This window comes from Coccinella septempunctata, chromosome 8, assembly GCF_907165205.1.
Source record: "Coccinella septempunctata chromosome 8, icCocSept1.1, whole genome shotgun sequence".
Classification (NCBI taxonomy): domain Eukaryota; kingdom Metazoa; phylum Arthropoda; class Insecta; order Coleoptera; family Coccinellidae; genus Coccinella; species Coccinella septempunctata.
The window spans coordinates 29,981,733-29,994,478 of NC_058196.1; the positions used below are offsets into that span (position 1 = coordinate 29,981,733).

At 38.3% G+C, this 12,746-nt stretch overlaps 1 protein-coding gene across 2 annotated transcripts in view; it reads right to left on the reverse strand.

The window, feature by feature from the left end:
- Window positions 1-12,270: 12,270 nt before the first annotated feature.
- LOC123319415 (voltage-dependent calcium channel type A subunit alpha-1-like) overlaps window positions 12,271-12,746 on the reverse strand; it is a 70,707-nt gene continuing 70,231 nt past the window's right edge. For both annotated transcript variants that reach the window (XM_044906371.1, XM_044906372.1), the window contains one exon: window positions 12,271-12,457. In XM_044906371.1, the coding sequence (XP_044762306.1) occupies window positions 12,271-12,457 (187 nt within the window). The remainder of the gene's footprint in view (window positions 12,458-12,746) is intronic.

Consider the following 12,746-nt stretch of genomic DNA (forward strand, 5'->3'; position numbering starts at 1 on the left):
TGTCATTTTCGAAAAATCTTTATGAAGAAGTTTCTGAGTATTCCTGAATTAATTACAAGAAACCTAACCCAATTTAACTCAACAAAACCTGACCTAACCTTATCCAAGCTAATTTACCCAACAAAATCTAACCTAACATAAGGTAACCCAGCCTAATCGTCAGTTGAACAGTTTCTCAGTACGTAATCTATAGTTAATTCGAAGAAACCTAACCCAACATAACTCAACGAAACCTGACCTGACCTAACCCAACAAAAGCAAACCCAACTTACCCTAAAATAAGCTAACCTACCCTAATCGTCAGTTAAACAGTTTCTCAGTACGTAATCTATAGTTAATTCGAAGAAACCTAACCCAATTCAACTCAACAAAACCTGACCTAAGCTTACCCAAGCTAATCTAACCCAACAAAATCTAACCTAACATACCCTAACATAAGTTAACCCACCCTTATCGTCAGTTAAACAGTTTCTCAGTACGTAATCTATAGTTAATTCGAAGAAACCTAACCCAATTCAACTCAACAAAACCTGACCTAAGCTTACCCAAGCTAATCTAACCCAACAAAATCTAACCTAACATACCCTAACATAAGTCAACCCACCCTTATCGTCAGTTAAACAGTTTCTCAGTACGTAATCTATAGTTAATTCGAAGAAACCTAACCCAACATAACTCAACGAAACCTGACCTGACCTAACCCAACAAAAGCAAACCTAACTTACCCTAAAATAAGCTAACCTACCCTAATCGTCAGTTAAACAGTTTCTCAGTACGTAATCTATAGTTAATTCGAAGAAACCTAACCCAACATGACTCAACCAAACCTGACCTGACCTAACCCAACAAAATCGCACCTAACTTACCCTAACATAAGCTAACCTACCCGAATCGTCAGTTAAACAGTTTCTCAGTACCTATTCGAAGTCAATTCGAAGAAATCTAACCCAACATTACTAAACGAAACCTGACCTGAACTAACCCAACAAAATCTAACCTAACTCTTCCTAACAGAACCTAACCTACCCTAATCGCCAACTTATCCATTTCTTAAAAAAGCCCACGGGAACAAACCTAACCTAAACGGCTATTCATTTTCAGAGAAAACCACATCTAGGTGTCCAGTAACTTATCTGATATATTTTCTTGGGAGATCTAATAATGTGTGCACTATATGCCTGAAGCCATATTTGAGATGTACCTGTGCTGTATCCAAGTTATCTCTACATTTTGTAAATTCTAAGATCCAGCTCCTTGCCATGTAGGATATTTGGAGCTGTGTTCCCTATTTGTGATGTACCATTTTGGGATCATGGAGAGAGTATGACTCTGTTTATGTTTTTAGCCAGTTCAAGACCTGAACAAACTATTGAGGATCGTGAAATATGCAGATTCTGATGATCAATTTATGTTTCAAAGAAGCCATCTTTAGTTTTGCCTAGGTTGAACTCTTGGGAAATCAGGATCCATTAGTGACTGAATCGTCTATGGTTGAAATGTTATTTTTTATCAAACTATCATCAAATCTTTTCAAGAATCATTTATCTATTTCATCCTCTTATAGATATGTTGTCGTAGCACAAAAAACAAAATTTCAGAGTACATTAGCACTAAGAGAAGGGGAACTAGTGTGTACGCCCCTGAACTGCCTTCAGATGCTCCATATTCGTTTACCATATCCGTTGAAGTGAAACTCGTAAAGCATAATCGTTAACTCTTTAGTGTATATTTTTATTTTGTCATATTGGACCAATGTGTGTTGGAAAAAGGGAAAGAGCGAAATGAAAAAATTGATCGATAAATGAGAAAACATTATTCAGAATAATTAACATCCTGGCTACATAAGAATATAATCTTGATATGCCGTTTTCATCTTCCACAATTGTCGAAATATTCTTGTTTCAAACTGAACAAATGTTATACATAGTTTTCATGCGAGATCTCATATCCTAGCCTTCTAGTTAATTAAAACTGCAAGTCGGCCGTTTATACAACTGCGCATGCACCCTCATTCAAGTTCCGGGAAACACAAAGATGTTTTTCTTCGCCTTATATAAGTTATACGTAGAGGGAGAATATAGCTCCAGGTCTCAAGGGGTTTAGATCATAACGAAAACATGCATTTTTTATTTGAAAGTTGCCGTGTGATGCTCATGGGGGGAAAACTAAATAGAAAATGAATACAGGCGAAAAACGCTGCATGCAACCAAAATTCATTAGAGAAAAGACTACATACACTGAAGATTTTGTATCAAAAATGTGGGGTCTTGAAATTCATCCGAATATGGAGCTTCCAAATTGATTGAAATGGTGTGTATTTTATAGCTTACAGCAGAATATTTTGAATATTAATATGAACACAGCGAGACTTTCAGATAACTCATCAATTACTTCCCTGATACGAAGACATATTTCCAATAACCTTTCAAAAACACTGACGTCTATGTCATTGACATCAAACATTTTATACCTACAATAAAAAAGATAAAAATCCAAACAACAACAAGAGATCCCTCTAATTTCGACTAAAGAGTTGGTTTCTTCATTTAAAAAACTTATTCTGCGACAGATCATAAAATTTTACTTTATAATTGCTTCGAAAGTTCTGAAAACCGTCATTACCCCCTATAAATGAGAAGAATCGTAGTTAATTGCAGTTTCTTTCATTTTATTGACAGATTGGTCGAGTGTCTCATAGCTATCCTATCTAATTACCCCCCAATCTATCCATTACGGGCAACAAATGAAAAGAAAACCCAAAGAAACGGCGCTTCTGTTGGTAAAACAGCCGCTAATGCATCGACTCATTTTCTAATCACTTAAAAACGCATTTGCCCAAATGGTATCGATTATGCCGTGTCCCGTGACATACAGATATACATCAAGACACGACAATCGCAGGCATTTCCGGTCCAACTCGTTGCCGACACGAGGAAGCGCCTAAACCTTTAGGATTCATATCGCAACGCCACGTGACACGACTGGGAATTGGCTGCGCGTGCGCCGACCGTCCGGAAGGTTCTCGGGGAGACGGACCGCGTAGCTGCGAAACGTTTTCCGGTCCGGGAAACGGCCCGACGGAATGGGGTGCTGTAACTGTCGCTCGTCGAGTCGGTGTAGTGTTGAATGTCGATAAAATTGGGAAGTAATTGGTGGGGAGAGGAATGGTCGAATGATTGGAGCTCAAAATAGAAGTTAAAAGAAATGGATATAAAAACGGAGATCCAAAACAATCACCTTGAGATACTCCAAGACTAAAGACTACACTTCTTTTTTCTTTTCACATTCATGGTGGCTGGTGTTTTTGTACCAAGTATTGGCATATCTAAGCTATTTTCACAAATTATTCTTCCTACACCAGATTAGTTTTTTCTTTTCCTTCTTGCTTGTGTCTAGTTAATCACCAAACTATTTTTCTGGGATGACAGCCATCTTCTGCATTCGTAGGCTTCTTGAAACTTCAATAACACTAATGATAACTGACTGGAGGCTCATTCTTTTCACAGTACACGAAGAAAATTAGTCATGAACGCTGAAAAGTTTCTGGTTTTCAGACGTCAATACACTCAGTCCATTCGCCATTTTGCAACAATCTGGTTGGTCGCACGCTGAACAAGATTAAAAGTACCCTACCCCTAGGTATTGACATTGGCACCAGCAGGCGCACCATCAAGTGATCTAAATAGAAGAAATCCACTCATTCAAGCATCTTCTGGAAAGTAATCTACCTCGATGCATACCGATCCAAATCATGGTGCCGAATGGAAACTACAGACCCTAAGGGACACAAAGAGCCCTTCAGCACCCATCTGCCCCCGCCACAAACTGAAAAACGAACCTGTGAAATATGCCAATAGACTCTGTGGCATCCTGGATCAACGCATTCATATTCATTTTCATATTGGTATGTTTATTTATCTACACTGCGCAAAAAACTTAGAGCACATTTTGAAAATCTCAATTTTAATGAAAGTTAACTCTACATTGACTTCATAACTTATTTTTTATGTTCTCTCGGGAAGGTTTTGAACGAAACAAGACACATTAAATGGAAGAAAAATTCAGGATTTCACCGAATCTTATGTGAAAGAAGAGAAATGAACAATTTTCAAAATACTGAAATGCTGATAAGTGATTTAATACTTCGTATTTCCACCCCTTGCGTTAATTACAGCTCGGCAACGACGGTTCATACTCAAAATGAGTGATCTTAACATGTTCTGATCTAATCCTTCCCAGATTTCTCCGAATTGGATTCCTAAGTCATTAAGAGTAGCTGAATGATTTTCTGAACTTCTCAGCCTTCTATTGAGGTTGTCCCAAACCTGCTCAATCGGATTTAGATCTGGACTTCTTGCTGGCCATTCCATTCGAGAGACTTCAACCTCTTCAAGGTACTTCTGAACGATGCGCGCACGATGGGGTCTGGCATTATCGTCCATAAAAATGAAATTTTCACCAATGTATGGGGCTAATGGCACTACATGCTCTTCAAGAATGTTCCTTATATACTTATCAGCATTCATAGCTCCATTATCAACGACCACTAGGTCTGTGCGAGCAGTCAAAGATATTCCAACCCATACCATAATCGATCCTCCCCCGAAACCAGTAGTATTCAAGAAATTGCACTGTGCATATCTTTCATGTGGACTTCTGTATACAAGGGAACGTCGATTACAATGGTAGAGGCAGAATCTAGACTCATCTGTGAAGAGAACTCTTTCCCAATCGGCCTCTTCCCAATGGATATGCTCTCTCGCAAAATCCAAACGCGCCCTTCGATGGGCTGGGGTAAGAGCTGGGCCTCTTGCCGCGACACGAGGCCTTAAATCATATTCTCTGAGGTGATTTTTTATTGTCTGAGTGATAATTTGCACCTCATGAGTTCGCTCAAGCTGAATTTGAAGGAGGCGAGCGGTTGCAAACCGTTGTCTCAACGAAGAAACTCTCAAGTAACGTTCTTGAATGGCAGTTGTTACCCGTGCTCTACCCTGTCCTGGTCTTCGGACATTCATACCTGTCTCCCTGAATCGCTGCAACATTCTGGACACACTTGTATGGAAAACTCCAAACCTTTCTGCAATTCTTGTGTATGTCCACCCTTCTTCTGGCAAAACTACCGCTTGGGCACATTCCTCTTGGGTCAAATTGCGTGTTTCGCGTTGCATAGCGATCGAGTGTAGAAAATCAAACGAAAGAAAAACTATTGATCACTAGAATTGATCTAGAACAACTGATTTTAGAATGGAGCCAATACATTCAAAATCTGATAATATCATCTTTTTTTATTCCTGCTGGGAAAAAACATCTGTATTGAAGAAAACCGTTGAAAGTGGATAACATATGCATGCATAATTCTGATAAGAATAATTATCATTGAGAACACCTTCAGTTGTAGAATAAATTTGAGATTTCCATAATGTGCGTTAATTTTTTTGCGAAGTGTATTTCGTACGCAATATAGTCATTTGATCTTAAAATTCAATCTTTGTAACGATACTCCACAACTATTAGCTCAGTTTCAATCCAACTGGATTGCTTTTCATTGAGAAAAAGAGTTGTTAATCCTAGAAACAAACGCGCAAGGGAGAGATCCTCAGTTTCACGTTTCCCTCGAAACCCTCCCTGCTCTTCCCCATAACTCTCCCCCACCCCTCCATGACGAGACACGCAATCCATTCATACCTCCAACGGTTCCATGCGGCATACTGCTTTGCGCCAACCCTCAATCACTATTATTTATTAACAGATTGATAAGGTTACAGGTTTCAGTCAAAGAACCAGACACGTTTCCGTATAATCATGCAACCGATCGGGCTTTCAATTTTTCATTATGCAGTTATAATGTTACGGAAATATCTGACGGTATTGAAATCCTGAGGAAGTATAGAGTCACATTTCTAGGGGATCGATGAAAGTCATAAGTGTTATTAAGTAGAAAGAGGGATTGGGACACTTCTTGTCAATTTTTTCGTGTATTTTTAGGAAGACATACCTCACAATCCATTTTTTCTGTTATTTCCGTCAACTTTAACAATAGTAATTAGAAATAATTAGACGGGATAAAGTCCAAAATAATTCCAGGGCAGATTCATGCTCAACAGTCCTCAAACTCAACTATAGATCGATTCCATATAATAGTGTTCACTTAGATAGATGAATCATAAAGAAGATTTAGCAAAAGACATATTCTATAGCATTGACATTCACATCATCGTTATTAGTTGGGTTTGTTATCATATTGGTGTTTTGATACATATTTCACTTCTCGATCTACTTTTTCTTTTTATCCTTGATTGAAAACTATCTCACAATCAACGCTGTTCTTATGAACTGAAAATTATTGGAAAGGGAGGAAAAATAAATTGTACAATCTTTTCATCAAATTTTATAAGAATTTTCCAACACAAATCAGAGCAGTGGAGACCCCTGTTGCTGATCAGTGAACTCAACTACCTCGTTAATTTTCCAACACTATGCTACACTGCTGTAGTACGAAAAGCTGAAAGCAGAACCCTTTTCTATTCAGAAGAGCTGTTCTACTTTCGTGAAAGAAACTCGATGAAAACCAAACTTGGGGCCATCTTCCGAAGTTTGAGCGAAGAACAAAATCAATATCAGTTTACAGCTGCGACACCTATGGAGAGAATGAGAAACTGACTGGAAAACACTTCGATTTTCCACCGTTGCAGGCATCGGAGCCGGAAAATTAAAGGAAATTCTCGAGTGAAACCTGAAAGCTGTAGATGGCGCAGAGTGTCATGGACATGAATTTCCTCGAATAGCGGGAAATCACTCAGTATTTGGAATTTGAATTTCAGTACATATAATGGCAAGAATTCTAGGGAAAACCTCGAAATATTACGCAGATTAAGATATGAAATTGAAATACTCATAAAAGTATATCTTTCTTAAAAAAGTATTTCATTGGACGCTCTGTACAAATTTGTTCATTTCAAGATAGGAAACCGCTGCTTCAAAATGAGAATACCTTCCAGATTTCAGACATCTCACGATGTATATCACATTCCGCTCATTTTCTACATTGAATGAAGATCTTTTCTGATCTCTTTCAAGCTTTGTCCCATGGGCTTTAATAAACGTCGTCTCTTTCACTCTACGTAAATATTCGACGAGCCAAAACCTTCTTTTATCTGTCCCCGACGTAAATACAACCTCGCTACACAAAAATTTGTTTATTCAGCAACAGGAGAACGCTCTTCAGATTATGGGGAAAATTCGATCGATAGGGTGTTCATAAAGATGTCATAGCAACCACCTTTCTGTTGGAGATAAGATGTCCAAACTTTTCCTGACACTGGCGTGCCAAGAACGATGCTCCATACTCAACAAGTGGAGAGGAACTGTTATGTATTTGATGGATGCAATCACAGAGCATTTTATGTGGGTTATTTTCGGTCTACTGATGGTTTTTTCAAAAATAAATTGACTTGGAAATCTTTGTGAGATCTGGGTGAGATTTGAAATAACCCAGGTCAAGAATTGTCAGATTTTCCTCTTTGTGTAATAGACCAATTCTCTTCATTGAATAATTGAATGCATTATCGATTTAGTCTGATGGGGCTGCTGAAAAATTTATCACGCAACTAGAGGGTTTTCCATAGATCTTCCTACCTAACCTAACATCGGCTTTATTGAGCAATCGGAAATGAATTCGGATGTCAGTGTAATGAATATAATAGGAGATTATGTTCGAAAATAGAACAGGGTAGACAACTTTCCGTATTGATGCAATAATTGGTCCTTTTTCTTCTCATTCGAATGAGTTTTGTATCAATTTTGTTCGCAAATGTCGATATTTGGGGTTTGCTTCTCGTTTGATTACTTATTCAGTTCAAAATCTGAAGATTTTTTCGGCAATAGTGTCTCTCTGATTACGCGAATTTGAATTTGAACCGAGAGGACGAGAAGTGTGCGCGCAAGAACTAGCACTGCTGCACAAGATCGGTTTCTGACTGAGTCTACCCGTAGAGAGCCTTTGAGTACTTGTCGAATAAGGCAGCAGCAGCTTTTGAACGCTTCTGGTGAGTTGATTTCGATTGAAAAAGTTCGTCGAAGGTTTCTAGACGTTAATCTACACTCATATCAAATCATATACTTCTTCGACTTCGATTAAAATGGCCAGGTGAATTGAAATGATCAATGGAAGTCTGTAATGTTCATCATCCATATGGATGGTTTTTGAATAGTTTTTGATTAGTTATCATATTTAGAAAATTCGTGAAGAAATTGGAAATTTCAGAACTTCCTTAACTTTCATAGAGCAGTATACAAAGTGAACAGGATTAATGGGAATACATTTGGATATAGGTTCAGAACCTCAAAATAAATATACATATCTGCAAACGCTTGGTTGAAGTGTTACGTTGCGTTAAAGATGAAGACTTGGTTATGGACTTACTGAATGATTTCAAAGTAGGATCAAGATGAACAAATGAAATTCTGCAGAGGGATTTTTCGAATAGAGGTGCACTTGAAACTAATTTTCTCAGTCATCCTTCATAGCTAGAGAGAGGTGACAACCCTTTTTGACTTTTCACCATAAATTTTCAGTCTTCGAATATCGCCATTGAAATCATGCATTGAAAAGACAATTTCATTTGGAAACTTTATTGTTTCCTGAGTTTTTATGGTGCAAATGATAATATTTCTGTAGAAAATAAAATATGTCCTTTGCTTTGTTATTGACCAACCAACTTGAAGCTGGCAGGATCTTTTCTGTGTGCTTAGGATCGACGTTCTGTAATTTGGAATGCTAGTTTGACCACCAGAATAGTATTAAAGATTTAGTACCATATTTGTGCACAAATTATGCCAAATTCTTTTCAAATGAGGGATATGCTGATGTGATGTTCAAAAATATACCGAAGGATCTATATTATGCTTTCACAGACACAGTTAAGAGGTAATAAAGTTTCCAGAAAGAAATGATTACTTCAATACATATTTTTTGATGAGTCTGAATGAAAAGTTGATTTGAATTGAATGAATCCATAATCAAGTGGTCATATTTGAAACAACGTATCTTTTCAACGAAATTTCCATTAATCCTGGGACACCCTGGGTATTATCCTTGTTGCCTGTATATTATTATATTGGGCCATATTCACCTTCCATCGTTGCATCCTCATCACCCCACCTCTATATACGTCACTGATAACCTGCACATCAGCAGAAATCAACTGTCGCAAAGCACTCAGAATTCTATTAAGCCCCTTTTAGACTGTTCGAATGGAATATCGGATCGTTCCCATACGGGGATTTCCTGAACTCCAAGGGGAGGGGGGTAATTAAGTAGGGGGATCAAATCCCCACGCTTTTGGGTCACTGAGGGGGTAAAGGGGCTATCCGAATTGTTTGCGATCATCATGCACCTTCCCGTAACTATCCATTCTGCTTTGTGCCCGTTGGACTGTGTTCATTACGGTTCTGGGAGATTTGGGGTAGGGGGGTTAATGCCACTTGTTGAATGGCGTGAGGCAAAAACGAGAAAGTTGGGCGGACTATCGTAGAATTGGCATTGGGGATCTTCAATTCAACAGGTGGAATGAACTGAAAATAATGCAGTAGATAAATATTGTGAGCAAGGGGTTAGACTCCAATGAAATGACCTATTTGCTACTCTGTCTAAAAATCAGGGTGTTCTAGTTATGTCTTAGGATAAGGAATGCATAGGATTTGTTTCGAAGATTCTGGAAAACCAAACAGTTGATGATTCAACAGAGAAGTGCACTCTAGAGAGCTCTTCGAAGTCAACTCGAAAATGAAAAGTGGAAAAACAAAAAAAATTATTTTCTCCTAAACAGGGCTAGATATTTGAAATTTTGGTATTAAAATATAGGTTTTCGAACACGCTGAATCTATTGCGAGTATTTTCGAAAGCCTATCTTCCTTCATTTAGATTTTCATCTTGGAAATGGCATTTTTTAAAAAATTGCAAATTTCAATCTGCGATATCTCCTGATCGAATTGGGATTTCCGGTTATATAATAAGCGTTGCCTAGGCTTCCACCCTAGCTTAAAAACTCGATTTCAAAAATCTCGATTTCAAAAATCTCGATTTTTTGGGTCAAAAATGAGCAAGGGGTTAGACCCCCCTAAAATGACCTATTTGCTACTCTGTCTGAAAATAGGGATGTTTTATTATTGACTTAGGGTATGGAGATCATAGAATTTGTTTTGAAGATTCTAGAAAACCAAACAGTTGATGATTCAATAGAGAATTGCACTCCAGAGAGCTCTTCGAAGTCAACTCGAAAATGAAAAGTGGAAAAACAAAAAAAAATATTTTCTCTGGAACAGGGCCAGATATTTGAAATTCAGGTATGAAGATATATGTTTTCGAATACGCTGAATCTATTGCGAGCAATTTCGAGAGCCTGTCTCCCGTCGTTGAGATTTTCATCTTGGAAATGGCATTTTTGAAAAATTTGCAAATTTCAATCTGCGATATCTCCTCTTATATTCATCTGATCAAATTGGGATTTCCGGTTCTATAATCAGCGTTACCTAGGCTTCCACCCTGGCACAAAAACTCGATTTCGAAAATCTCGATTTTTTGGGTCAAAAATGAGCAAGGGGTTAGACCCCCCTAAAATGACCTATTTGCTACTCTGTCTGAAAATTAGGATGTTTTATTATTGTCTTAGGATATGGAGATCATAGAATTTGTTTTGAAGATTCTAGAAAACCAAACAGTTGATGATTCAATAGAGAATTGCACTCCAGAGAGCTCTTCGAAGTCAACTCGAAAATGAAAAGTAGAAAAACAAAAAAAAATATTTTCTCTGGAATAGGGCCAGATATTTGAAATTAAGGTATGAAAATATAGGTTTTCGAATACGCTGAATCTACTGCGAGAAATTTCGAAAGCCTATCTCCCTTCGTTTAGATTTTCATCTCGGAAATGGGATTTTTCAAAAATTGCAAATTTCAATCTGCGATATCTCCTGTTATATTCATCTGATCCAATTGGGATTTCCGGTTCTATAATCAGTGTTGACTAGGCTTCCACCCTGCACAGACACTCGATTTCGGAAATCTCGATTTTTTGGGACAAAAATGAGCAAGGCGTTAAACCCCCCCTACAATGTTGTATCATCTATTAATCTATTTATATAATATCAAATATTAATTTGCACCTCCTCAGAAAGGAAACTTTTGGATGAAAGAGATCAAAACACCAATTTTTCTGTCTGAACATGAGAGCAGACAACATCGACATACGTCGCAACATTTCGTCGCTACTTTCTGCCTTCCCCTTTCACCTGAAATTCATTATGAACGTATCCAGGGCCACTCTACTCTCCCAAGCTCTGCCCGAATGCCTCCTTTATCTCTACGTTTCAAACTAGCACAAATGAGAAATTGCGACTAAGCTAGAGTGAACACTCGGAACCTGCTGACTGATAATAATTAGCCTCTAATAATACGAGTATGAAGTCCTGGAATCGAGGAAGAACACGAGGGGGTTCTTCGCATCGTTGAGCTTGACAATTAAGAATTATTTTATCTGTTAGGGGCATAACGCACGGAAATGCTGAGCGTATTTTATTCTAGGATAATCTGGAATAGTCAGGGTACTAGCTTAGGGATCTTTGACTGACGTAGAAGAGACAGGGTGGTTATTAACAGTTGGATATTCCGATTTCATTTGGTTTTTGGAATTCCATCTCTGAGCTACATTCTCCAATGAAAATAAATGTTCAATAGTTCAAGAAGTTGGAGTGACACCAAGAAAACTACATTCAACTAGCCAGAAAAGGACCACAAGCAGCACTTATTAGCCCAGAGCTTTTATGTGGCATTGAAAAATGTGCCTATAAGAAAGATTTTCTGGAGAAGGTAGAGACAAAAAGGTGAACACACTCTGGAAAAATCTTTCAGGAATGTGACATTCCAAAAAATTCCTCTGCAGTTTTGAAACTGCAAGATCCAAGAAGTATTTGGATCTGGGTAAGAATAAGAGAATAAGGAACTGACGAGAGATTCTGTGGTGAGTAGGAAGAAACTCCTGGTAACCTGGTTACAGAATGCCTCGCCATTGCAAGTCTGTGCAAGAAATGTCTTTCACGAGACTGATATAGGATATCCTTGAAACCCTCCAAGATACTGTAGTTCATTGGAACCCTGGAGCTGTAGATGGCGTACTTCTGAGAACAGCCCTTATGGTCAGCACAATAAACCTTGAAGCTTCAGTGAAATGTCACCCCCTAACCAAACTATAAACTAAGACACCAAGAGAACTCACATGATATCGCCGAGCTTGAGTCTGGTCTGTATAAGGGCACACGTTTTATGGTCCATGGTGGTGACTGCCCTTCTTCGACGGGCATATCGCACCGAAGGGCTGAAGTCGTCACCTCCACTTCGCATGATTGCGGAACCTTTCCGTCGGTTTGACATGTGTCTTCCTGCCACTCCCCCAAGCATCCTGGAACAAGGAAAAACAGGTCAAAATTCGCATAAATCGACAAAATTGTAGCTAGCCTTCAGCGAGACTCATGTTTAAGCTAATATACATTCGCGAGCACGAGGGCTAACGAAAATAATATAATCTGATAGATTTAGCAAGCCGAAACAATGAAAATTGTCCATAAAGGTCACAAAATTCAGTTTTTATGAAGTATCTCCTCTCCTGGGCTTCAAATTGTTTTCACATTCATTATAAAAGTTGTAGGGCATAACATTGTCTACAAATTTTGTCCGAAGCAATTTTTTCT